This window comes from Dunckerocampus dactyliophorus, chromosome 2 (assembly GCF_027744805.1).
Source record: "Dunckerocampus dactyliophorus isolate RoL2022-P2 chromosome 2, RoL_Ddac_1.1, whole genome shotgun sequence".
NCBI lineage: Eukaryota > Metazoa > Chordata > Actinopteri > Syngnathiformes > Syngnathidae > Dunckerocampus > Dunckerocampus dactyliophorus.
In genome coordinates, this window is record NC_072820.1 from 37,463,842 (window position 1) to 37,491,525 (window position 27,684).

At 41.0% G+C, this 27,684-nt stretch overlaps 2 protein-coding genes across 3 annotated transcripts; one reads left to right on the top strand and one right to left on the bottom strand.

Annotated features, from left to right (window-relative positions):
- The first annotated feature begins 6,662 nt into the window (after window positions 1-6,662).
- On the top strand, window positions 6,663-24,309 carry med24 (mediator complex subunit 24). Of its 2 annotated transcripts, XM_054769302.1 has the most exons (26): window positions 6,663-6,749; window positions 6,945-7,075; window positions 7,162-7,244; window positions 7,320-7,358; window positions 7,445-7,518; window positions 7,598-7,821; window positions 7,963-8,074; window positions 8,149-8,299; window positions 8,518-8,631; window positions 8,807-8,860; window positions 8,943-9,025; window positions 9,206-9,292; window positions 9,457-9,568; window positions 9,796-9,938; window positions 10,097-10,134; window positions 10,217-10,299; window positions 10,464-10,642; window positions 10,760-10,859; window positions 11,068-11,243; window positions 13,108-13,372; window positions 13,726-13,907; window positions 13,991-14,084; window positions 14,188-14,287; window positions 18,758-18,838; window positions 19,313-19,461; window positions 24,087-24,309. In XM_054769302.1, the coding sequence occupies exons 2-26, from the start codon at window positions 6,946-6,948 to the stop codon at window positions 24,201-24,203; spliced, it is 2,970 nt and encodes a 989-aa protein (XP_054625277.1). In that variant the 5' UTR covers window positions 6,663-6,749; window position 6,945; the 3' UTR covers window positions 24,204-24,309. The 2 variants fall into 2 exon arrangements, with proteins under 2 accessions (XP_054625277.1, XP_054625278.1); XM_054769303.1 differs by having other exon boundaries at window positions 6,669-7,075; window positions 9,469-9,568; window positions 24,087-24,308.
- On the bottom strand, window positions 23,955-27,610 carry LOC129177813 (uncharacterized). The gene is made up of 4 exons (XM_054769305.1): window positions 27,285-27,610; window positions 26,109-26,210; window positions 25,216-25,356; window positions 23,955-25,130 (listed from the first exon to the last, which is right to left on the bottom strand). The coding sequence occupies exons 1-4, from the start codon at window positions 27,447-27,449 to the stop codon at window positions 24,927-24,929; spliced, it is 612 nt and encodes a 203-aa protein (XP_054625280.1). The 5' UTR covers window positions 27,450-27,610; the 3' UTR covers window positions 23,955-24,926.
- Between the last annotated feature and the right edge of the window lie 74 nt (window positions 27,611-27,684).

Consider the following 27,684-nt stretch of genomic DNA (forward strand, 5'->3'; position numbering starts at 1 on the left):
GTCTTTTAATAGCCACGGTGGATAGTGTCATCGCAGTAGGATTAGACACTGAGAAGTTCCGGACAATCAAGGGCATGTCAGGGTAATCTATCCAGCAATTCACAGATTCAGATGGATAACAGAGAACTTTTTTGTGTGGGCATCACTGTTTGGAACCAACAATGTTTCCAACAAGCAGCACAATTTGGTTTGGTAAAGTTTGGTATGGAATAATATTTATAAGCCTCATGTCCACCACAGAAACTTTGATCATTTACCTGGGATTTTAAAAAAACACCCAGCCATTCCATTCCATCCATCCATCCATTTTCTATATCGTTTCTCCTCATTAGGGTCGCGGGGGTATGCTGGAGCCTATCCCAGCTGACTACAGGTGGCAGGAGAGGTACTCACTGGCCTGGTCGCCAGCCAATGGCAGGGCACATATAAACAAACAACCATTCACACTCACATTCATACCTATGGACAATTTAGAGTCTCCAATTAACCTAACATGCATGTTTTTGGAATGTGGGAGGAAACTGGAGTCCACTCCAAAGTCTTCATTTTGTTTTTCTTCAGCCATTCAGAGCTAGACTTGCTGGTGTGTTTTGGATCATGCTCCTGCTGCAGAACACAAGTTGGTTTCAGCTTGAGGTCACGAACAGATGCTGGACATTCTCCTTCAAGATTTTTTTGGTAGACAGCAGAATTCATGGGTCCATTAATCACACCAAGTCTTCCAGGTCCTGAAGCAGCAAAACATGACACGACCATGACACTACAACCACCATATTTTAATGTTGGTATGATGTTCTTTTTCTGAAATGCGGCATTACTTTTACGCCAGATGTAATGGGACACACACCTTCCAAAAAGTTCAACTTTTGTCTCGTAAGAGCAGTATTTTCCCATAGGTCTTAGGGATCATCAAGATGTTTTCTGGCGAAACTGAGAAGAGCCTTAATGTTGTTTTTGTTCAGCAGTGGTGTTTGCACTTCCCGGCCACCAACAAAAAAGAAAGAGAGTGTACCAAATCCCCTACCAGATCAGTCGAAACGTTATCACTTCCTGTAAAGCCAGGATTTGGTGCATTCCCTTTCCAGTTTGGGTAATCGCAATTTGTTTAGCTGTTTTTTGTGTTTTGCACTTCTCGGCCACAGTAGATGATTATGTTAAAATTCTACAACCATAATGATACAGATTGTTAAATCAATCCCTATCCGTCATTCAAAACCGAGCATTACTCTTTTTCATAAAGATGAAATATTTTGTACGGCTTCTACATTAGCCCTTGCTGGATTGTGCAGGAGTACCTAATGAAGTGTCCAATAACCTGCGCATGGATGCTTTTGCTGCTTCATCCATTTGGCAATTAAAATCTATTTGAGAAATTTCTCACGTCATTATTTCGTTTAAATTATGCAATAGCAAATTTAGGTACCCAGGATCTCTTGGGAAAGTCCCTTCTGTGGCTCCCGAAGAGCAGCCAGCTGGGGCCTGCATGCACACACACGTACACACAAATACTATAAAACAAAAACACATAACACCGAACAAAGACTTTTGGAGCCAGACCAAGACAGCACAGGGATACTTTGAAATTTAATGTTAAGATTCTTTATGTACGGTAAATGCTTTATTCAATAAACTGCCAAATCTCATATAGTCGACTGGTGTATGCTCTCCAAAAGCAAAATAACCACCGGTGTCGCCAATTAGCACTGGGTCAAAAAACATGAGCATTAACACCTTTGGCGATAAACAACCTCCTTATTACAGCATTAACTTGACCGCAACTGCATTTGAAATATCGTGAGTGGTCAGCATCCAGCATTATCTACCTTTGCTTGAATGAATGTTGGTTGCACTACTCAGCTGTTGCTGTGACGCTCATGTGTGTTACACCGTACTTTTGTTTACAGTTAACCCATCAGCAGTATTGATGCTGGCTGAGCAGTTTGATCCTTATTGCTATTACAACATTGGTTCAGTTGTTCCTGTGTTGTGCAACACACTTGAATGACCATGTGGTCATATGGAGCTACATTTTCCTTTCTACTTTCTCATGTACTCCAAATCATTATTAAAGTTTTTTAAAAAAGTTGTTATATATAATGACTTTTCACATTTTGAAAATAACAGCCTCTGTCCAATTATCGCTTGTTTCCAAATAATGTTTCCAAATACTCTCAAATACAGTTGAACAAGAGGTTTTAAGCAAGATAATATCAAGCCATAACTGTGTGACTCTATATTTCTTAATTTCCATAATGTAGGAGGAACCATTTTGAGCAATTTCCAGCACACACTTCCTAGATGGAGGTTGAAAATTTCTGAATTCCCAGTTTTCTAAAACGCAGCATCAGTCTCCCAGTTACTGTTTACTGTTATTTGCCAATTTGTGATATTGTCCATTCTTACAATAGAACCTTTTTAGTTGGGTTTTTTTTGTCACTTGAGTCAATTTTGTCTGCGTCTTGAAATCCCAAAATGACCTTGTTGCCTGTGCTGTGTTAGTTGTCAACTAGAAGCCTGTTACAAAATACATTTGGGAGAAACTTAATTGAGTGAATCTTTGCAAAAGCATGCAAGATTTGAATGCAAGCAAACCCAAATATGCTACCCAAGCTTTTGACTTGGCTAATCACAGGTATATCCTCCATTATATTAAAGGACATCACACAAATTACAGCATGTATATGACTTGTACTGTGAAGCTGCTGACTACGGTTATGGTTAGGGTGATGGTTGAATTTGTTTTGAACACGCATACAGTTTACAATGCTTCATGTTACAATTCACAATTCCACATGTCCAAAAAGGAGTAAGAAACATCATATCTTATTTAATCCTACACCTTCTCCGTTTCACATCAATTGCTAATATATTTGTTCACTTCCTGTATTCCTGTATAACCATGATATTCATGTCACGCTTTTACAGTATGTCCGTTTTTTCCCCCCAAAATCCATTATTAAATTATCAACCAAGATAAAGACCCAATGTTATCCAAGATTTATTTTAACATCACTATACCTCAATAATGAAACAACTACAACCATGGAATTTCCATTTCAACTACCACTAACAATTTCAAAATATACCATACATACAATAGAAGATCTGTGCGATCATTTCTGCAGGTTCAGAAAACATCTACACTTCAGCAGAAGGTCATCATTTATGACGTCATGCAAATGAAATCCTTGTATTAACGAGCTTCTATTAATTAAAGGACTAACTTGAATTAAGGAGTTGTGAACAGTGTCCATCACAATGCATGAGCAATGAGTAAGGCAGGTGTCTATGTGTCTGTTGATTCATGAAGTGACATGAATGGACAACCTGAGGGGGCCCACTCTCATTTCCGGGATCCCAACCCTTGTTAATTACCTTGGTCGGTGTGCCCAAAGGCATGACAGCCACTAAATATAAATGGATGCCTATAAATTATGTGACTAAGAAAAAGCAAAAAAGTGCTACTTGAAAAGAAATGCAAAATAAACAGAAGTCACGAGATACTGCTTTGATTTTGTTCCAGACTATCCTCATTGGTGTCAAACATACAGATGGATGCTCACAATTCCGTTTCTCCTTAAGGGTTTGTTTGCTTAATTGCAATCCGTTGTGTTAGTGTTATTTGCTGAGGTTAAAAGATAGCAGTGGAGCTTACACAGTAAGGCTCAAAGCACCACTAAAATAAAAATTTGTTTACATTTATGCATCAACATAGTTGAGGTAAATGCTCTGAGTGTTCATTTGTACGGTAGATCCCTGCCAATTCGCGTTTCAGCATTCACTCCCCCGCATATTCACGGATTTCTTCTCCCTGCTTTATTGGGGTTTTTTGGTAACTTTAATAAAAAGTGGTTTGATGGTGATATATGCAGGGGAAAAAGAGTGCCGCAGCTATGAATCCAGCAATCCACAAGTAAAGTCACTCAACATTTTCCAGCAGGAAGACGCTTTCATGATCGCATGACAAGATGTTATGTAACTGCATGTTTTGTAAGCGCAATGCCTGTAATTGTTTGTTAATGTGTAAAACTGAAAAACTGAATTGAAAATGTGTTTAATAACTGTGAGAGGCATATTATAGGGTTTAGATGAAAACAGTGAAACCCGAGTACAAATCAACAAAAGTGCATCTATCCAAGCGTGAGAATAGACTTAAAAATAGGACAATAGGATCCCTCAGTGGTGAAAAGCTCTCAGTGCCCTACTCAAATTCATCTCTCAATGGAAATAATAATAAACGAAATAAGACATCTCTAAACACCCTATCAACCCATCACGACCTACCTTCCCCAACCATGCCAGGACACAGGGAGCATCTCTTGCCAGCAGGACGTCTCCAGTGTCAAGCAGAATGGACGCCTTTGTTGTCTTCATGGGACCTTCACTGCCTCCAGTAGTGTCTGTGTTGAGGAGAGAACAATGTCCCTTTTTAATGTGATGCAGAGCTGACGGCAAGAGGAAACACTTACTCAAAAACTTTGAACAATTTATTATTTAAAAATATCAATCCTGCATTTTTGGACAAAGGTGTTTTCAAGCAAGCTGTTTTTCCTTTTAAAATGTGTAATGATAGTCTGGCCTGTTGTGATGGACTCAGGTGAACACAAAGTGGAACTAGAAGCAGGGGAGACAAGTAACACAGCTGATTACGGCGGTTACGTAACACCTCAAAGCGTTTAGATTAGGTAAATTACCACTAAGGAAAACAGACAATTACGACTCAACTACAGTAATTGTAACTGTCCATACCTTAAAATGAGCCGTGATATACACTGCTCAAAAAAAATTAAAGGAACACTTGGAAAACACATCAGATCTAAACTGGGGGAAAAATGATCTTGAATATCTTTCGTGATAATAAGTGGGTGATGTATTATTAACAAAATGATGCCACATAATTTGATAGAAATGAAAATGATCACCCTATAGAGGGGGGAAATCAAAGACACCCCAAAAATGAAAGTGAAAAATTGATGCAGCATACTGGTCCATTTTGCCAAAATGTCATTGTAGCAACTCAAAATGATTCTCAGTAGTTTGTGTGGCCCCCACGTGCTTGTACGCATGCCCGACAACGTCGGGGCATGCTCCTAATGAGATTACGGATGGTGTCCGTAGTGTCCTGGGGGATCTCCTCCCAGATCTGGACCAGGGCATCACTGTGGTACCTGGACGCATGGAGGAGATTCCAGGAAACAGGTAGTTACTCCAGGAGAGCTGGACAGGGCCGTGGAAGGTCCTTCAACCCTCAGCAGGATTGGTATCGGCTCCTTTGTGCAAGGAGGAACAGGATGAGCACTGCCAGAGCTCTACAAAATGACCTCCAGCAGGCCACTGGTGTGAATGTTTCTGACCAAACAATCAGAAACAGGCTCCATGAGGGTGGCCTGAGGGCCCGACGTCCTGTAGTGGGCCCTGTGCTCACTGCCCAGCACCATAAGGCTCGATTGGCATTTGCCATAGACCACCAGAATTGGCAACGACACCACTGGTGCCCTGTGCTCCTCACTGATGAGAGCAAGTTCAACCTGAGCACATGCGACAGACGTGAAAGAGTCTGGAGATGCCGTGGAGAACGTTATGCTGCCTGCAACATCATTCAGCATGACCGGTTTGGTGGTGGGTCAGTGATGGTCTGGGGAGGCATATCCCTGGAAGGATGCACAGACCTCTACAGGTTAGATTATGGCACCCTGACTGTTATTAGGTATTTGGATGAAATCCTTGGACCCATTGTCAGAACCTACGCTGGTGCAGTGGGACCTGGGTTCCTCCTGGTCCACGAAAATGCCCGACCTCATGTGGCTCATGTATGCAGGTAGTTCCTGGAGGATGAAGGAATTGATACCATTGACTGGCCCCCACGTTCACCTGACCTAAACCCAATAGAACACCTCTGGGACATTATGTTTAGGTCCATCCGGCTCTGCCAGGTTGCTCCTCAGACTGTCCAGGAGCTCATTGATGCCCTGGTCCAGATCTGGGAGGAGATCCCCCAGGACACCATCCGTAGTCTCATTAGGAGCATGCCCCGACGTTGTCAGGCAAGCGTACAAGCACGTGGGGGCCACACAAACTATTGAGAATCATTTTGAGTTGCTACAATGACATTGTGGCAAAATGGACCAGTGTGCTGCATCATTTTTTCACTTTCATTTTTGGGGTGTCTTTGATTTCCCCCCTCTATAGGGTGATCATTTTTATTTCTATAAAATTATGTGGCATCATTGTGTTACTAATACATCACCCACTTATTATCAGGAAAGATATTCAATATCATTTTCCCCCAGTTTAGATCTGATGTGTTTTCCAAGTGTTCCTTTAATTTTTTTGAGCAGTATAGTTATAGCAGTGTCAGCTACCATGCCACATACTACCATTTGTCAGAGTAAAGCGCAAATTCAAGCCAAAATATGATAAAGTTACATACCTTCCTGGTTCCTGGTCATATTTTGTTTTCTGAAGTTTCAAGTTAATTAGGATTTTATCTTACGTTTCCCCTAGCAAGACGATGTTGAGTTTTGACGGTGGTGAAGAGCGACATCTTCTGGGATTGACTGTAATTGCGCTGCAATTGTCTATGACATATCCAATCCGTGAAGAGTATACTGGCAGACTCAAGTTCTAACCAATAAACGCTCGCGTTATTGCCAGCAAAATGGCGTCGCTTGCTCTTAGATGCTGAGAAAAAGTAATGAGCAGCGATTTAAATACATGTATGTTACCAATTTGAGCTCATAAAACGCCAGGTAAGTAACAAACCTAGGGCATAGATTGTGAGCGAACGTTTTTTCCATTTAATATTCTTTCACGCCTTTATACCCATCAATATACACCACGGTATCAATGAAAGGTGTCGCTAGCGAATGGCTAGCCTGAGCCCTCATCCAAACATGGGAAAATAGATCCATCCTGTTACCTTCTCAAAAGCGACATTTTTCCAGGATGAAAGTCGTCAACTTGAAGCAAGCCATTCTGCAGGCTTGGAAGGAGCGATGGAGCGACTACCAGTGGGCTGTTAATATCAAGAAGAACTTTCCAAAGGGAGCAACATGGGAGTATCTTAATCTCGCAGGTTCGAGCCATCATTGCTACTTTCACTGGTCGGTATTTATTTGTACTTCACATGTTTGTTTGGTTATTACTTTGTGTGTCTTCCAGAGGCGCTAATGGAACAGGCGATGATAGGTCCCTCTCCCAACCCACTTATTTTGTCTTATCTCAAATATGCTATAAGTTCCCAGGTAGGAGAAAACCCTTGCCATCTTTAAAAAGGTGATGTACATTTTTGACCATTATTTTCCACTACCTGTCCTTAGATGGTGTCTTATTCAAGCGTACTCATAGCCATTAGCAAGGTAACATCGTAGCAACTGTGTAAATATACTGATTAAAAAAAGACATTAAACAGGAGGCTCTAATGACGATCTCTCTCTCCTGATAGTTTGATGATTTTTCGCGGGATCTGTGTGTGAAATCACTCCTGGAGATAATGGACATGTTCTGTCATCGTCTCATGTAAGTTGTTTTTGTTTAATTTTAATAAAGTAATGTAAACATATGTATTTACCTCAGTTGCATCTCTTTGACTCCAAAGCTGTCACGGGAAAGCAGAGGAATGCATTGGGCTGTGTCGCGCTCTGCTCGGAGTGGTGGTGTGGCTGCTGCAGGGCTGTGCGTGGTACTGTGAAAGGTTGAGGGAACTGAGCCCGACAAGCAGCACAGAGGCCTGTTTGGCAGAATGCAGAGAGAGGCTGCACAAACTCATTAGCAGTACCAAGAACAGAGCCCTGGTGCATATCGCCCGGCTGGAAGATCAAGGTGCGGGGTTTCTGGACTATTGTCATTTTTGCAAGATACTACAGTTTCTCTGCACGCAAACATTTATGAAAAAGTCCTAGCTTTGAAGTTAAGTATCAGAATGTGATGTCTCACAGTTTTAATGCTCCCAATTTCCTGAAGGCTCGTGGAGCAATGTGGAGCAAGCTTTGCTTAAAGTGAGTGAAAGCCTTGGATATGTATCTAACCCAACACTGAGGACTAAATTGGAGGAAAGTTTGTCACTGGTTAAAGGGTATGCATTCCCCGCTATCAAGCTTTTGCGTGAAATGTAGTTTCATGTTAATTAACCTATTATTTTCTTCTCAGCATCCCACTGATGCTGTCTGTGCAGTGTGATGTGCCATCTTGCACCTCCTTTCCATCAATTCATGCCTTCATTATGCTGGAAGGGACCATGAATTTGACAGGGGAGACGCAGCCGATGGTCGAGCAGCTGATGATGATCAAGAGAATGCAGGTAATCAATTTTTTTTTTCCAAATAAAATTCTATTTAAATGTCATTTTTAAAAATAGTGTGTAATAATGTCTGACAGATTCTATTTTAATATATTTTTATGTAATTAATTATTAATACTAATGATTTTGATTTTGATAATATTATTTGGTATTTTCTAGATGTAAAGATGTGATTTTTATTTTTTTGAAATCTTTTTAAAAACCGTCTTCCTACACAGAGAATTCCAACGTCTTTTTTTGTGCTGGAGATATGGAAAGCTTGTTTCACCGGGCTCATCGAGTCACCAGAGGGCACCGAAGAGCTCAAATGGACTGCATTCACCTTCCTAAAGGTGGGCATATGAATTCATTTGTGGACTGGGTCTTTAACTTAGCTAACACAGATGAAACTCAAATTCTTTCATTGGTGTCTAAATTTTTACTTTAAAACAGTGACGTATAGACCAACTTTAATGTCAGAACCATCATGGAAACACAGTCACTCCAGCCTTAAATTTCACCTTTTAGATTCCACAGGTTTTGCTGCGACTGAAGAAATATCCTCAGAGTGACAAAGGACAGGTGAAACAATCCTTCTTTTTTAGAGTTTGTAATGTGGAACCTCCAAACACCCATTTTAAACATAGCAAACATATTTCCACAGGACTTTACAGAGGATGTGAATGTTGCCTTTCAGTACCTACTCAAACTAACGCCTCTGCTGGACAAAGCTGATCAAAGATGCAAGTGAGTGTACTGCAATGCTGCTACAACTCTCTTGAATGCTTGATTTAAGACATTTATGAAAATAGAGGTTCTCAGTGCAGTCTGGATGCAGACCTTTACATGAATTGAGTGCTACTGTTGTAGTGTAGACTCACTGTGAGAAAGTGCTGTGAAATAAGTAATCCATCTTTTTCCTCCTAGCTGTGACTGCCTGGGTATGCTGTTACAAGAGTGTAACAAGCTTGGCCTGCTGTCTGAATCAAACACCGAGATCCTCACATCAAAACGGTACACTTTCCTGCTCCAATTCATTAACATTGTCAAATATACTATATTTATATTTCATTATATTCATGCAGTATCACACCCTCTCTTTCCTTCCCTCCTTTTTTTCTTTCCTCCTTGGACACCCTATCTGTGCTTTCCCCTCGCCCTCTGCACCTTTGACTTAGGACGGACGACAGGAAGTTTGCCCCAAAACTAAAAACCGCAGAAAATGCCAATATCCAACCTAACCCAGGCCTCATCCTCCGAGCTGAACCAACTGTGACCAATATTCTTAAGGTACAAGCCAGAAGCCATTAAAACTTCTTTTATCAGCACCAAATACTACTGTAACTGCTGCTATTGCAGCCAGGGCATTTATGTCAGTATCTACTATGGCATGTGATTCTGACGTATTACAGTTATCAAGAAAGTAGCTTGAGTTATTGTATTTCTTTATTTTTTTTCTTTGCTTGATCACAAGTCTAATAACCGCTACACTAGAACCTTTTTTTTTGGCCCATTAGACAGTAGACGCCGATCACTCCAAGTCTCCTGAGGGCCTTCTGGGTGTTCTTGGGCACATGTTGTCTGGGAAGAGCTTGGATCTGCTCCTGGCGGCCGCAGCTGCCACAGGGAAACTCAAGTCATTTGCCCGCAAGTTTATCAAGTTAGTATGCACACCAGACACTGTATAATGATAATTTGTACAAACGCTGTATCAGACGGAAGATAATAATGCTCTGTTTTGACTGACACTATCCCAGAGGTGATAATGGTATAGAATGTATACACAATGGGGTGCTAACGTATTGCTTTTATTTGCAGGCTTAATGAGTTTCCCAAGCATATCAGTGGTGAAGGATGTGAGTACATTATATATATTTATTAACATGCTGTTTAGTGTGGTTGATGCTAACATTGGAGGCTTTCCCTCATCTTCCTCAGCTAAGTCTGCATCTGTCCGGGCACTGCTCTTTGACATCTCCTTCCTGATGCTTTGCCATGTGGTGCAAACATACGGCTCTGAGGTCAGCACACGGTCTACCATGCATCTATACATTTTCTATACCGCTTGTCCTCATTCGCATTACATGGCACTGCCACAAGATGGCCTCGCTCACAGTTTCCTCAGCATCCCTGCCTGCAGAGAACTGCCTGAATCATGGTCATTATGTTTGTCCCCTTTGAACAGGTGGTCCTGTCTGATCCCAGTCCCTCAGGGGAGACACCCTTTTTTGAAACATGGCTGCAAACGTGTATGCCTGAAGAGGGAAAGATTCTGAACCCAGACCACCCTTGCTTCAGGCCTGAGCCTGGCAAAGTAGAGAGTCTGGTGACCCTGCTGAACAATTCCTCAGAGATGAAGCTAGTGTGAGTTCAAAGCTTCTCCACTAAGCTTAAATAATTATTGATTGGAATGTTTAAGCTTGCTATCTACATGTCTTCATCACAGTTTACCCTAAAATTGGGTCTGTTGTCTGTTGACAGTCAAGTGAAATGGCATGAAATCTGCCTCAGCACCCCTGCGGCCATCCTAGAAGTTTTGAATGCCTGGGAGAACGGCGTTCTGTCTGTGGAGGCAGTGCAGGTTCGTTTGATATTCTCTAATTTTCTTGTTTAACTCATTGCTCAAGTTTGCGTGACATTCAATGGCGAGAGCTGTGACGCATTTGTGAGTTGTAGAAAATGTGTCTCCGTTTCCTCTCTTCCATTGAAGTTTTGATGTGACGCAATGCAGAAGGATCTAGTCACATTCTTTTTCCATTTACCTTCCTCTTTTTCACTCTTGATTGCAGAAGATCACTGACAACATCAAGGGCAAAGTGTGCAGTATGGCCATATGTGCGGTGGCGTGGCTGGTCGCCCACGTCAGGATGTTGGGGCGGGATGAGAGGGAGAAGCCTCAGACCATGATTCGACAGCTTGTCACACCACTCTATGGCGAGAACACGCTGCAGTTTTACAGCGAACGGTACGAACACCTGTACCCTTCGCATCACTGCTCATACATCACCATCACTAGTAATATTGCACATACTCATACCTGACACTCTATTATGTACACTTGTACTGTTACTCAGCTCAAATACAAGAACTGTATCAGAAATCCTACATGTATTAATCACTTAACCAACGCCAAACAGTCCTAATTTGCATCAACAACAAATTGTAGATGTTGAATAAATTACTGGAAATTCCAAACTATTGAGCACACCCACCAAATTTAAAGAAAAAAAAGTCTGTACATATATAGGACACACTTGCCTATAAGCCGCAGGTGTCCACGTTGTAACATGGGATGTTTACACAGAAAGACACTAAACCTTGCAACCCTACCTTCACTCAATGTTCCCAGCTTTGCTCGTTAGCTACGGTGAGTGAGACTTGAGATGCTTTTTTTTCATCGGAGTTTAACAGCTGCCACGGTCTAGGCTGACTTGATCAAACTAATTTCAGATTTGTCAGATCAAAACTGATCGCTCCATGAGACTTCAAAACATGATATTAGCGTCCACTGCATTACTTCCTGAATCTGCACTCTAAGCATCCTGGGAACTAGTACTTTTAGCCATAAATTAGCCGCGTCATTTAAGCCTCAGTGTTCAAAGCATGTGGGGGATAAAAGTAGCAGTTTATAGGCCAGAAATTACAGTAAGCAAAATGTCCCAAAAAAATAATCCCCTTTATACTTTTGTTGATACATGGTCAGGCAAAATGATCTGACACATTTGTAGGTTAAATAAAAGGCAAATAATGTAAAGAAACAAGAAAGTGTTTTTATTTTCGAAAAGTACATATAATGCCATTCTGTTTCATTATGTTTTAAAAATTAAATCAGTCAAATGGGATCCATTATTGTCCACACACTCAATGCAGATCCAGTAGCTCTGAAGTTGGTAACCCATAACAAGATCGTGTTTTGAGCTGGTAAGGGATCATGTCTACCAAGATTGAAGTGCAAACGGAACGCTCGTTTTGTTGCAGTTACAGATTCGTTTGTTTTGATAAACGTTTCCACAATGAAAGCGCGATGCTCACCAGTCCAATTCATGGCAACAACTGAAAAAGAAAAAATAATGGCATTATAAAGAAACAAAGTCAAATGGCATTATATGAAAAAAATGGCATTATGTGTACTTTTCGAACATAAAAACACTTTTTTGTTTCTTTACTTTATTGGCCTTTTATTTAACCTACAAATGTGTCAGATCATTTGGCCTGACCCTGTACATATAACAGTCACTTCCTGTTGACAGAAAGCACGCTCATGGAAAGAGCTCAGTTTTTTACTACCAGAGTTTTGAACTATTTGGGAATATTCCCCGACCATAGTTTGTGATCACAACTCTAGAAGAGGATGCTGACATCTCTGCCTTAATTCGAACTAGTGAGAGGACTGAACTCGCCAAAACAAGCGAACAGTAGGAGCCAACAGCCATTATAGGCAATCTATCAGGCTAGCCGCGGCTTTGAATTGGCGACTGTCCACGAAGCCGGACTCTTAAAATATCTTGGAGTCGTCTTGAAAATATATCTCCAGCTGTAACAAGGACTGGTGAGAGACACAAACTTGTTGTTACTACGAATATTAAACACAGAAGGCAGTGTAAGACAAGCTAACAGGCTAATCGACACACGGTGAGACGTTGTTGCTTAGCAACCGCAATAATGCCAAGGATAAAAGAGAAAAGAAGCAGATTTGATGGTGGCTCTTGCTGTTCAGGTCGAAGCACTCCGGTGCAGGTTTTTATTGGTTCTCAGTAGAGTGCGTGTGTACTTAATATTTTGGTTGGCTAGTGTATGTAACCTTCTCATCCTTTTGTGTTTTCCTCCAGTGTAATAATAATGAGCTCCATCATGGAGCACATGTGTGCCGACGTCTTCCAGCAAACGGGTGCAGCTCTGCGTTCCCCGGTGGAGGGCCAGGAGCCCATTCCCTACCGGAACCTGCTTCCAGCCAAGGAGCCAATTCAGGCCGCACTCACCAAACAGTTCCAGATGGTGCTGCGTAAAGGCTGGGTCGACAGCCGAGCACTGCATCTCTTTCAGAGTCTCCTCAACATGGGAGGGGTCTTCTGGTTCACTAATAATTTAGTCAAGGTAGGTGGACTGAGACACACTGCTTAATTGTGTTTGCCATCTAAGGCACACATTACAATGGCTAAATATTAAAAGCATGTCGTGTGGATCAATGTTATTCAACTCCAATAACATTAGTTTGCAGTATTGCTCTAACAACTGCCACACACAGCAAGTTTTGTTCACTGTAGCGCCATCTTGGCCCCAATGCAAGTGGACAGTCATGTCGAAATGTGAATATTGAGTGAGCCTACTAACTAACCAACCAAAAAGTGTAACAAACATCTCCCACCAACTCATTTATGCTCGTTGGAGGTAAATATAGCCTGCAGTTGTATGTATGTGAGTAATGAAGAAACGGCATCTAATCTTAGGAGCTTCTCAAGGAGACCCGGCAGGAGTGGGCCAACCGGGTGGTGGAGTTGCTTTACAGTATCTTCTGTCTGGATAGTCAGCAAATCACCCTCACTTTGCTGGGCACGATAGTGCCTAACCTGCTCACTGACTCCGCCCACTGGCACAGTCTGGTAGACCCACTTGGCAAAGCGTTGGCTAAGTATGATACTTCCCAATGGTAGTATTTTTTTTTTTTTTGAATTACTTTTTAATATTAATTTCCCCCTCCTGATCACTCCTCAGATTGTCCGTGTGGTGCGCTCTCAGCTCCTATTCGTCCCACCACAAAGGCTCTGTTTCGGCTCATCAACGAAGAAGACAGCGAGAAGATATTGAGGTAACACATTCTTCTGGTTTTATTTAACGAAAATAATGCTGTAATTGCTTTGCTATTAGATATAATATGAGGTGTGTCAATCTTGTGTACTTTTGGATTGCAGGACTATAACAGCCTCTTTCCTTTGGATGACACTCAACCTTCCAAGCTCATGCGTCTGCTCAGCTCCAATGAGGATGAGCCTGTTACACTTTCCAGTCCAGGTCAGTCTATACAGTATATGGTCATGTTTCAAAGAGGCCTTAATTAGAAGCAGGCAATAGTGGAGAGATGCTACTATTTCAAAAATTGTAACATTTGTTTTTTATATGTATATATATAACTTAATGATTGGAGTACAGTCATCCTTTTCTACATTGCCGTTCAAACATCACTCCCTCGCTCTATTGCGTTTTTTCAACACTACTCATGTGGGAGTTGTATTTCCGTCTTAAACGGCTTATTTACTCGCATTTTGTCTACTATACTGGGTAATATGAATGGAAAACCACTTAAATCCGCCATTACAATACATTGATGTATTGTAATGGCGGAAGTACGCTGTCCAGAAACTGCTAACGTATTATGTTATTTATGTTTAATATGTCTTATTTTCTCTGATTATATCTACTATATCGGGTAATACAAATATACTAGGCGGGTAATATACGTACTGCACGGAAATTCACAAACCAATTAAGCGCAACAAACGAGCAACAACTATACATCAGAAATTAGAAAGGAATACAGCTCTCTTTGACTACATGCTTATTTCTGAACAAGTATATTGTACAAAGCAGCAACGACAGAACCAGTGTTGTAATGGCGGTAATAATGCTGAGGTGTTCAATGTAAACAACAATACGGCAAGTTTAACACGCATGAGTTTCACACCAACAGCGGAGCAGCACAACCACTATTTTAAAGCGCATGCGGATGTAGATAAAGTTGCTCGATGCTGACCACTTTATGATAATTAATACATCAGCCATTGCCATCTAAACTACATAATGAATTTGCCTATAGCCAAGGCTGTTTTTTACATACATAAAACAATTCTAAATGCATATAAATGACGAATGAAAAGGATAAATGAGGATATAAGGTTACGTTTACCTTCATTGAAGACGTGATTGTTGCCAAAGACACGATGTGGCAGCAAGATCGACACAGACACCACCTTTTGTGTTTGTCTGAGTTATTTCTTGAATTCAATAGTGTTTCTCACCTTTATCAAATGCTGGCACTTGCAACTTTCTTTGGCTCCATTTTGGGTTATTTTGCAGCCGTGATCAAAAGAAAAGCAGAGACTTGAGATGAGAAACTATTGAATTCAAGAAATAACAACGCAAAACACAAAGGTGGTGTCTGTGTTGAGCTCGCTGCCACATTGTGTCTTTGGCAACAATCATGTCTTCAATGAAGGTAAGAGTAACCTTAAATGTTCATTTATCCCTGTCATTCATCATATATATGTATTCATATGCATTTGGGATTGTTTTCTGCATGTAAAACTATAAAAACATTATTTGTCTTAATATTTTTGTCTTTCTGGAACTGATTACCGTAAATTCTGGTGTATAAGACGCTACTTTTTTCTCAAACTTTGAACCCTGTGGCTTATACACCGGTGCGGCTAATATGTGGCTAAAAACTACATTTCCCATGATGCTTGGTGTGGTCATGTTCTAATCCTGTGACATCTAGACTTCAGAAGTACTAGTAATCGTTTAAATATGTAATTCAGAAATCCCTATTACTAAGATAGTCCATCATAAGAGCAAAAAAAAAAGTTAAGGAAACAACCAAAACATGCCAAGAACACACTTGAGTGAGCAACATCAATCACAAGTTATACGATAACCAAATGTAAAACATTGTTGGCTGTGGAATTATTTAATAAACATACCGTTGAGTTTGCAACGCTTGTTATGATGACTGGAAACAAATGGAAATGTAGCATATAAAAGCAGAGATGTACCAGGATCCAGGAGAATCCATGTATTTTGATGAATCAAAGGCGGCCACAGATGCCACTGTACCATGGTTCTTATGAAGTCCAGAGGATAAATCCAGCAGAAATAATGGATACTATCCAGCAATTTCACAAGTGACCTTATGTAAACCTTATGTATGGTAATGTCCGTAGCGCCACAGGTGTAAACGTCATATCCGCTGACGTAATTAAACAGAAATACAGATACATTAAATATACAGTACATATAAAATATAAAGCAAAACATAAAAGTATTCATCTGAATTTCACAAGTGACCCTACGCACGTAGCGCCATAGGCAGACACATCATGTCCGCTGACCTTCTTCCTCTTCTTGTTTATGGCGGGTCGCAACCAATGTTTAGGTGCATACCGCCACCTACTGTACCAGAATGTAGACACGTTGTGCACATTCGCAGTGAAACCGGTAGTGACAAGCTTCCATCATCCAAAACACACTAAGAAATGAGTATGATGCCGCTTTCAAGTTAAGACAGTGGAATTGAGGATAGGCGGCATAGAAGATGGATGGATGGCAATGGATTAGGCTGTCAAGACAAGGAAACATGGCTGATTCGCGTAGGACTAGTTCACCGAAAGAGAGAGAGAGCCAACGTTTTAACGGAATTAGGACGCTGTTCAATTCTGACACGGATTCACCAAGCGTTGGATTGTTCACCCACTAATAGGTAATGTGAGCTGGGATTAGACCGCCGTGAGACAGGTTAGTTTCACCTTATTGATGAGAAGGGTTGTACAGTATGAAAGGTTTAAAAAATCTTTCTGTGCATTAAATATTGAATTTTACATGTTTCTATATTTCTGAGATATAACGTTTGAGTGTAGTTGCTCTGTGATAAGTTTAACGTTTGTAAGATCAGACTGTGAGTCAATGGGTTGACAAGCTCGTCATGAGTCTATTCATAGCTAATGATTGGCTCCTGTCAAAGAGCTGACTGGTCCTCACAGACTCTTGAGCACCACAATATGCCACTTTATGACACGGATATGTGCGGCTTATACACAGGTGCGGCTTATATAAGAACAAATCTGGGTTTCCCTCTAGATTTTGTAGATGCGGCTTATACTGTACACCGGTGCTACTTAGACAACGAAAATTTCTCATGGAAAAAATTGATTTGGTTAGAATACGTTTTGGTTACAGTCAGGGGTAGAAATTGCCAAAATCCAGTGGAAGCAATTTGTTGCTTGTAGATTTTAATTTTACAAGCAAATTGCTCATCTAAGAAGCAATTTTCAGGCAAAAAAAATTGTCAATTTTTTCCAATGTTTTTTCATCAGCCCTTTTAAAGCTGTCTTCAATTGGAATTGGTTTCTTGTTTGCTTCCAAATATTTGGCGTGCCTGGTTGCTAACGACCGTTGGTGAAAGGTTGATTTAATGTGTTGCTGTATTGCCTCCTTTTTCACCCTGTTGCTACCAGTAACAAGAGCCGACCCACGATCTGAACCAGTACCATGTTCCTTGCACACCTCACACCAAATTTCGTAAACACAATCGTCGTCCTTGACTTTATAACCAATGTCCGTGTTCAATTCTTTCATCCACTTCCAAACTGTTTTTAACGAGCTGGTTATGGCGACATGAGATGCACCAGGTCTCGGTGGCAGCTGTCGTCCATCACTCACCGTCGGCGCGTCGTCGGCGTCCAGGAACTGTCACTGGTGCCTGTGGAGGGGCCTGCTGAGGTTGAGGCCAACTGAGAAACCGCAGGCTTATCCAAGTCATCGGCCGTTGTTTTTTGTTTTTTCGGAGGGTTGTTGTTGTTATTGTTGTCCCGCTCGGAGTGACATGAGTCCGCCTTGGCAAAATACTTAGTAATCATCGTGTTCAGTCTGCAGATCGCCATCTTAAACAGCAGCAGGACCACCATATTTGTTTCCAACAGCAACAGACGATCTGCTGCAACACAGATCGGGATTGGATGGGAATATGTCTCACGACCAATCAGAGATCTGCTTTCATACGCACCATTGCCATAATACCGTAATACCATACTTTCCAGCGCAATTTGGTTTTCGCAAATTATATTGCGCCCCTATTCCCGTGACCGAACTGACCCGATCAAACGCAAAATAATTAGTCTTACATGGAAAATCTGCACGATTTTGACAGTTTTTGCACGCATTTAGCGTCTTGCGTCAGGTTAATTTCGGTCCATGACAGTCGGGCCTGTTGGAACAGATTGAGGCTAACCAAGGTTCCACTTTATAGGAAACCCTGCAGTGAATTTAGTAGAGTATTTATATAATTGGAGTATATACTATGACCTGTGAGGTACAGAAAGTATATTACGAAGAATTTTCATTATGCATAGTTTTTCCGAATAATTGAATCAAAAATGATATTAAAAGCAAATTGGGAAACCTAGTCATCAGTTTAGTCACGTCAAAACAGTGGAATTAACACCCCCTTTAAAAAACTTTGTTTTTTTTAAACCCAAAACCATGACTCTACAGTAATATTTACTCATTGAGTTTGTCATCTTCAGAAGAAGCTGGAATGTGCCCCATAAGGCTATTTTAGGAATGAACGATTAACAGATGGAGCGGAAGGAAGCCTGCTAGACTTTCACAACCTCAAATGAGGCTGACAGTTTAATGGCCACAGCATAATACTCGGGCCTTCAACTTTCCTGTTCACATGATTTTTGTTTTGTTGTTTTTTTCATCCCAAAGGAGACCGATCGATGAGCAGCTCCCTGTCCGCCTCACAGCTCCACACTGTGAACATGAGAGACCCACTCAACAGGGTTCTAGGTGAGATACCAGTCATAGGGCAGGAACATTTGTCTACTTTCTGTACCTCGCTTTTTAACTCCTCCCTTCTGAGTACAAGTATTACAGAGTCTAATGATGTCCCATCCTGTGTCAGGGGGGTTGCACCACTGAATCACCAGATATTATTTCCACACTCTTAATTTGTGTTTTGTCTGTGCAACCTATGCAAAATGTGACACCGGAAATGATGCAAAATTTGCTAGCGGAGAGGCTTCTGTCTACCTCTGAGTATGATGCAATGTAGTCCTACACCACTGCAAAAGACCACAGTAGTAAACATATTATTAAATGAATACCTCAAAACGAAGCATATTATCACCTCCATTACTGAATTGTATAATAGTACTTAATGTCATGGGAACACAAAAAAATAAAGTATTTTATGTTCTGTTTCTTTTAGAACATTGTAGCTGCAACCTTTACAATTTATTGGATCTGTTTCCTTTTCCTCAGCCAACCTTTTCCTGCTCATTTCCTCCATCCTGGGCTCCAAGATGGCGGGGCCTCACACCCAGTTCGTGCACAGCTTCATGGAGGAGTGTGTGGAATGCTTGGAGCAGGGAAGTCGTGGAAGCATTCTGCAGTTCATGCCCTTTACAATGGTGAGTCAGGAAGGGGAGGCCAGACAGGTGATGAAGGGGAGGTAGGGGCGCGGGCCCTTCCATCACACTTTACTGGAAAAGAGCAGAATGAAGTTCAATTTCTTGCTCAATGATGCTGACTTTAAAGAACATATGTTTTATAATCACATGAGTGTCCTTGTTGCTGTTAATATTTTGTGGTTCTTTTACACTCAGTAATAATTCAAACAGGACTACTATATTCAGAAGACGTTCATCATCTATGAAAACTCAATGGCTTGGATTTTGGATCCAAGTAAACCAGATTCTGCATAAGTACAACAAATTAGACACAGAAACACCATACTGATAGACAGCTAGATAGAAGTTGCACATAAACAGAAGATAATATAAAGACTGATGAATAAGAGAGGTGTCAATTTGATGCTCAGTTTAAATTACAGTACTACCAAATATCCAATCAGGTTCATATATGGATGACATACCATACACACAAAAAGGTGATTATTTAATTATAAATGGAGGGTAAGGCTTCTTGAGACGTCATCTGTACTTCTGTGAAGAAGGTGTCGGATGTCCGACACCTTCTTCACAGAAGTACAGATGACGTCTCAAGAAGCCTTTCTCTCGATGGACAACTCCTGTACGACTGAGAGCCTACACAGATTAATTATAAATGGTATTTATTTATTTTCAAATGAATAACAGTAAACAAAATAGCGAGTACAAACTTATTTACTGTATATACAGGAAGTTGTACTCGAACAAACTGACTACATGCACAAAAAGATTTGCCTAAATTGGATAGACAATGCAACAATTGTACATTACTTTTTAAAAATATTTTTTTAATTATACTTGTATACAAACAAAAAAATGTGTTCATTGTCTAATTTAGACACAATTCGCTATGTACAGTATATGCAGAAAAGGCATGATTTTTGTATGTGCAACTTCCCTTTTTTAGGTCAGATATGTGTTGCGTACAATAAATAAATAAATACAATACAATATACAATTTATTTTTATATTTATAAAAAATGAGCACATATTTTTTGTAGAAATATATTTTATATTGACGTGCCTGTATTTATTTTATTTTATTTATTTTACCAAAAATGTGTCTGACTGTATATCCAATGGTTTATTTGCACCTCTGATGAAAAGTTGAAAAAATTACATTTTCCACTGTTGGAGCTTAGGGAGGTTTTAAATAGAGCTTCAAAATGCTAAAAGAAAAAATGGGAGTGAGACAAACAAAAATTGAGTACGCAATGTATTGCAAACAAGCATTAAAGTGAAATAGGCTGTTCATCAGCTGATCAAAGTTTAAGACCATAACTTTAAAAAGCCAAAAACTTGGCCAGACAGTGGATGCCCTCCGTGAAGCCAAAACCAATTTTTCAGGTGATTAACAAGAATGGCGCAGCTATTCATGAGAGTCCATTTTTGTACCTTTTATTTCTACATTAGGGGAGTTTGGGGTTGTCTTGAGCTATGGTCGTAAACTCAGCTGATGAACAGCCTATTTCAGTTTAATGCTTGTTTGCAATAAATTGTTTACGCAAATAAAAATTTGTCTCGCTCCCATTTCTTCTTTTTGCATTTTGAAGATCTAACTAGAGCCTCCTTAAGATCCAACAGTGCGAAATGGTAATTCTTGCTATTTTTAATTGGTCTTAAATATTTGATCAGGAGTGTATATAAATGAATTTAAATTGAATTGATTTCAGTTTTTTTCTAAACACACATCTAATCCAAGTTGTACACAAAATATACCTTTTTTTTTTGCATATTTGTCACACTTAAATGTTGAAGATCATCAAACAAATTTAAATATTAGTCAATGACAACACAACTGAACACAAAATGCAGTTTTTAAATGAAACTTATTATTATTGAGGGAGAAAATAATCCAAATTTACATGGCCCTGTTTGGAAAAAGTGATTACCCTCCCTGTTAAAACATAATTTAACTGAGATTAATTGAGATCTATCGGTCTGGAAAAGCCTATAAAGTCTATAAAGCCATTTCTTTGAGTCTTTGAGTTTCCAGTGAACCACAGTGAGAGCCATTATCCACAAATGGCGAAAACATGAAATAGCGGTGAACCTTCCCAGGAGTTTCCGGCCAACCAAAATTAACCCAAGAGCGCTGTGACGACTCATCCAAGAGGTCACAACAGACCCGACACTGGGGAAAAAACAACCTGCATGGCAAAGTTCCAAGACGAAAACCACTGATGAGCAAAAAGAACATTAAGGCTCGCCTCAATTTTGCCAGAAAACATCTTGATGATCCCCAAGATCTTTGGAAAAATGCTCCGTGTTCTGACGAAACAAAAGTTTAACATTTTAGAAGGTGTGTATCCCATGACATCTGGCCTAAAAGTAATGCCTCATTTCAGAAAAAGCACATTATACCAACAATAAAATATGGTGAGGGTATTGTGATGGGGTTGTTTTGCTGCTTCAGGACCTGGAAGCCTGTGATAAATGGAACCATGAATTCTGCTGTCTACCAAAAAATCTGTTGGTGACCTCAAGCTGAAACCAACTTGGGTTCTGCAGCAGGACAATGATCCAAAACACACCAGCAACTCCACCTCTGAATGGCTGAAGAAAAACAAAATGAAGACTTTGAAGTCCTGACCTGAATCCTATTGAGATGCTGTGGCATGACCTTAAAAAAGATGCTGGAAAACCCTCCAATGTGGCTGAATTACAACAATTCTGCAAAGATGAGTGGGCCAGAACCCCTCCACAACGCTGTAAGAGACTCACTGCAGGTTTTTGCAAACGTTTGGATTTTTTTTTCTCCCTTAGTAATTAGCTTCATTCAAAAACTGCATTTTGTGTTTGCACAGTCTCACTCCTGGCATTCACAATGGCCATGGAAGTCATCATCAGGGCCTCTAGATGGGTGGTGGGAGGCAACCAAGCTAAGAACAGAACGAGCCTTCCACCTATCTGAGCATTCATGGATGACATGACCATGCTGACCACAACGGCAGCATGCACCAGGTGGCTGCAGGAAAACATCAGGTGGGCCCGGATGAAAATCAAACCGAATAAGTCACGAAGCATCTCAATAGTCAAGGGAGAGCTTAAGAATGTGAGGTTCTGCATTGGTGATGACCCAATACCGATGGTGTCACAGCAACCCGTCAAAAGCCAGGGCAGATGGTACAATGCAAGCCTCCGGGACAAAGACCAGGTGCGGGTTCTAAGGCAGGACATCACCAACAGTCTGGACACCATCGAACAAGACACTGCTGACGGGGAAGCTCACACTCTGGCGCCTACAATTTGGACTTCTCCCTAGGGCAATGTGGCCACTCACGATCTATGAGGTCCCAATAACAACTGTGGCGAAGATGGAGCGAACCATAACTTGGTATGTAAAGAAGTGGCTTGGGGTCCCACTGCTGTCTGACCAACATTAGCATCTACGGCAAAGGAGTCCTTGAATTACCTTGAATCACGAGCCTCACCGAAGAATACAAGTGTTCTAAAGTGAGACTACAGATGGCATTGAAGGACTCCAGAGCAGATCAGACCGTCAGTAATGCTGCACCACCTGTTAACGGGACGGAAATGGACACCATCCAACGCAATACAGCATGCTACGTCAGCACTGAAGCACAACATCGTGGGACATGTTGCGTTTGGCGTTGCAGTGAATAAACCAACTTGGCGCTAAGCTTCAGCCTCACAAAGGAGGAAAATGGTGGTAGAGGAGGTGTGCCCTCAGGAGGCAGGAGGAAGATGCTAGCTGATACTGTCAAACTAATCTTTCCCCCAGAGATTGCAACCACCACCCTCAGGCCAGACTTGGTGCTACGGTCCCCTTCATTAAAGGTGGTCAACATCATAGAGCTCACGGTCCCATAGGAGGATTCCACTGAAGAGGCCTATGAGCGAAAGAAACTGCGCTACAAAGAGAATGGAAGGCCAAGGTCTATCCAACTGAAGTAGGATGCAGAGGTTTTGTGGCTTCCTTTACCATCAGGCTTATGAAAAACCTTGGCATTCATGGACAGGCTCTGTTACAGACAATAAGATCAGACTCTGAAGCGGCCAAAAGAAGCAGTGAGTGGCTATGGATCAAGCGCAAGGGCTCTTGCTGGGCTCAAAGCAGAGGGTACGCCAGGTGTTGGCGATGAGCTGTCTGGAGGTGTCGTGGGCCTATCATCGAAAGACCAATGAAGGAGGGTGCCCACCTGACGACCCTAATGAAGTTCCTACATACATGTAGATACAAAAATCATACATGTATGAAATACACGTAGTGTTGTCTAATTTGGATAACAGATTGTAGGGGCTTAATTATATTTAGTTTTTGTTTTTTTAAACAAAAAATTGGGAACATTCTTGAAAGAATGCCGACTTATTTGTTGAAAGGAAAATCCACACGAACAAAGTATATGCTAAGAATTTATTTTCTCACAGCTTTTTTCCCCCCCCCCCATGGGTGTGGAGTGCAGGGGAATGCCCGTAGTACATGCCTGGTCATGTCCAAAGTCCTAAAACTTATTTAAGGGTCAACTTCTGCATCTTCCCCAAAATAAGAGTTGACTTGTTTTTCGATTGTTGTGCAACACAGTACTTTCATTCATTCATTTCTCTTTTTCCTGTGCCTTCAGGTTCCTGAACTGGTGAAGCTGCCCGCTCTGGCCAAACCTAAAGTGGTCCTGGCCGTCACTGACCTAAGTCTGCCGCTGGGGAGAAGAGTGGCGGCCAAAGCCATCGCTGCCTTGTAACACCTTATATGTCTGAATAGTGGGGCATTTTATATTTTACACTTTGTGAACTACTTTTGATATCATGATAATAATTAAAGAAAAGTGTTTGCTCATACATGTTCATTGTTTACATCATCCCAGAGTCAGGTGAACTGTCTGTCACATGTTAGCAAACGCATGACTGTGAGGGAGCGTTTGGTCATCCTGTGACGCATTTGGTCACCAACTGTCATTCATTGGTTACAACACTTCCTCTGCAAGAGTAGTAAGGCACGAACCTCCTTCGCTCTCGATTCAGTTAGTAATCACAGCTGGACCTTAACGAGAATGTTTGAGTGATGGTTGCTTACTGATGGAAAGGGAGGAATTAAGAAAACTGTTTATTGAAGGACAGATTATAAATATTGGCATCCTTACAAAAATATTCCATCATTTCACTCAACATAGTATTTCAGCGTCCCTCATAATGTCTAATAAGAATCTATTGAGAATCAAATACTTACTGAATAAAGTATTAGTATTTTATTGTCATAAATTATAAATAGAACTTATTGTCTTGAGACAGGCACATTTTGGTATGTAGACACAAGGCAACAAGTCATTTTAGCACATTTAAATATAAATAAATACGTAAAATAAATACTAGGACTGACCAAAAAAATAAATATGTAAATAAAAAAATAAATCAATAATAACCATTAAATACTTCCAGTTATAAAAGCAAAAACAAAGCAGGGTTGATTAAAATGTGTCAGGTTGCAGATATGTTTCGTCATTGCTGTGGTCTAGACTACTGAAGAAGTGGGCCATGTCCTGGCTCAGAGACTGAAGCCGGACCAGCGTCAGGTGGGCGGCCACCTGAACCTCATATTCCGCTGGTAGATGTAATGTAACACTGGGTGGTGGTGTCTGCATGACGTATTCTGTCTGGAGCATTTTCAGCATCTGTATGGAGACGTATACAAGATCATCAAAGAGATGCAACAATGCAGAATGGAGAGCGGTACAGTACAGATGTCATTCTTCTTACCATACTAACTTGAATGGCAAGATCTCTGACATCGTCCATTAGGTCTGTCACTGTTTGTGTGTTTTGTAACCGAGGAGAGACAGTGCTCAGCAAGGCTCGATGCAGCTGAAGGCCCTCGTGCATGCGTCCCAGGCTGTTCTCCTGCAAGAAGATCATGGAACCATATTTGGCATAGTGTCACCAAAGTGAGTACAGCCATCGCAGTTCAGCAGCCATTTTTATTGCAGTACATCTTCTCAAGGGACAATACTCTAGAAAAGTGAAACTTGCATATACTTTAGAGTAGTCTGTGTACAATTTTTACAGCAGTATAGATTTACCAATGGCGATTGATGTCTCTTATGGGGTTTGAAGGAGATGCTAGTAGAAGTTTGTTGAATAAAAGTAAGTTAAACTAGTCTGCAAAATCTGTGAAAGCATATTCCATTGATAATTCTCATGTTTCAGCTCAACGCCCAGGTATAAAGCCATGTATGATGTCATCTCAGTCACATCAGCCTTTGGTAGTTATCTAATGTCTTCATAAACGACCATAACCAACATTGGTTACACATGCCTCTGACATAAGACCCTCCCCAGGGGAGCCTCCCATCTCGTCTTGGACTCTATGAACCATAGGTCAACATACAGTATATGCATGTGTCACATCTAATGGCCCCTAATTTAGTGTGGTGCCGGAATGATGGATCCAAGAGGATTAAGGCAGTATGAGGCAAGTATCGAAACACTGTGAGGTATGCTCGACTTGTGTTGCCAGCTATTTAGACAACAATGGCTGTGTGTTGACTTAATTTCCATGCATAGTACATTAAGTCTGTCCTGCCATACAAGCCATACACTGACCACTCTTCTCTGGTATTGTCCCTGTAGTATGAAAACTGCTGCTCACTCACCAGTTTTTCTGACGCAGTCCTCAGCACAGGAGCAGCAGGAATGTTGATGATGGATGCCACTGTGCCGAGCTTGGCATTTTTGTCCGAGTTCAGCTGAAGAGACTGGAAGGTGAAATGATTGCACAAACATGTTACAACAACGATGCCGTTTCACCTTCATTTCTAACAAGTGCTGTCAACCCGTCACATTCCATCGGTGTTGCTTTAATATTGGAATCAGAAATATTACATTAAAATGTTACTTGTAATAAGTTACAATAAGTGCTTACATTTGTAGGAATTCAACATGTCTGAAAAGGAGCAGAGCTTCATTCATACCATATCTTACATGTTGACATAGCATTTACATTATGTTTACTTCCTGTGTTTTGGGTCACATTTCTGATTGAAGAGAAAAGATTAGAGAAGTTGTATCAATTATGATGGCGGAAAGAAAATAAGCAAACGGTGTTAAAAAAAAAAATACAAATCAGCAAATGCAAGCCAGGCTGCACCCATCAGGGCTCGAACCTCGGTCCACCATTATCCAATAAATTGACTTGAATTGACGTAAAAGCTTGAGCTGTGAACCCATTGTCTAGCGCGGCTCTTAAGGCGTCAGGGAGTGATGTTCACACCATGTTGTTGATGTTGAACACCAGCTGGCGTCTGTTTTGGCCTTTGACACAGCTGAAATTAGCTTAGCAGGTTTGAAAAATGTTTTTTCTTGATTTTTCTCAAGCTGCTGTGCCTCCCCTCATTAATTTTTCGGGCTTGTGATATTCAACTTCAAGGTCTTCACAGCTACATGACGCTATCTGCGCCTAAACTATGCAAATTACGATTTAACAATTGCATTAAACATTTGAAACAAATGAAAGCAAAATTCCCATATTTTGGAAGTAGAACTGATATATACATATTCATCTTTTTATCTGTCATTTTTGGCAGTAACTTGTTGAATATTATGAATAAAATATACTTAGGGGAGCACAGATTGACTGTTTTCCCCAGTTCTAACAAGCAGTCATCACTTTGATTAATCGATTGCGCTCGATTGTTAATGTCTAGTAGCCACACAGCCGCAGTCAATGCAGCGACAACTATTATTCCATGTTAATCCAATTAGATAACATCCAATTATCTCTATCCAAGAACAGTAATAAAAAAAGAAAGCGTGAAGCCCATGCATCTCACCTCGATATGGATGCACGATGTGTGCGCGTCCGGGATGGAAAGCAGGATCTTGTCTGTTAAACTGCGGCCCCTCCGGACAAGAGCTTGAAATTGCTCCTCGTCAACAAGTGCGCAATTGTCGGCGCAGAGCTCCGGTAGAGGCACGGCTCCCGCTATGCTGGCCATGGAGAAGAGAGAGAGGGCGAAAACTACAGGAAGATGGGAGAAAATGGAGGATTAACGACGACATGCAGCACAGTGCTGAGCTAATCTCTCTACTGTGCCTAAACTGGACCTGCCTCCCTCCAGGCCGAAATAGCCGCTTGACTTATCTTATATCACGTGAGGGAGATTTACCACAATTTCTACTGCTAAAATATTAGGGGCATAGTTGAACAACACACAAAAAAGTCCAGATTTG

What these genes read in the sequence shown, in the direction of transcription:
- med24 (XM_054769302.1), top strand. Translation starts at nt 6,946, where the DNA reads ATGAAAGTCGTCAACTTGAAGCAAGCCATTCTGCAGGCTTGGAAGGAG. An exon ending in CTGTGACCAATATTCTTAAG is followed by an intron (nt 9,569 to 9,795) that starts GTACAAGCCAGA and finishes TTGGCCCATTAG; the next exon opens with ACAGTAGACGCCGATCACTC. An exon ending in TGTCTGTGGAGGCAGTGCAG is followed by an intron (nt 10,860 to 11,067) that starts GTTCGTTTGATA and finishes TCTTGATTGCAG; the next exon opens with AAGATCACTGACAACATCAA.
- LOC129177813 (XM_054769305.1), bottom strand. Translation starts at nt 27,449, where the DNA reads ATGGCCAGCATAGCGGGAGCCGTGCCTCTACCGGAGCTCTGCGCCGAC. An exon ending in CATCGTGCATCCATATCGAG is followed by an intron (nt 26,211 to 27,284) that starts GTGAGATGCATG and finishes TTCACCTTCCAG; the next exon opens with TCTCTTCAGCTGAACTCGGA. An exon ending in GGACTGCGTCAGAAAAACTG is followed by an intron (nt 25,357 to 26,108) that starts GTGAGTGAGCAG and finishes ATCTTCTTGCAG; the next exon opens with GAGAACAGCCTGGGACGCAT.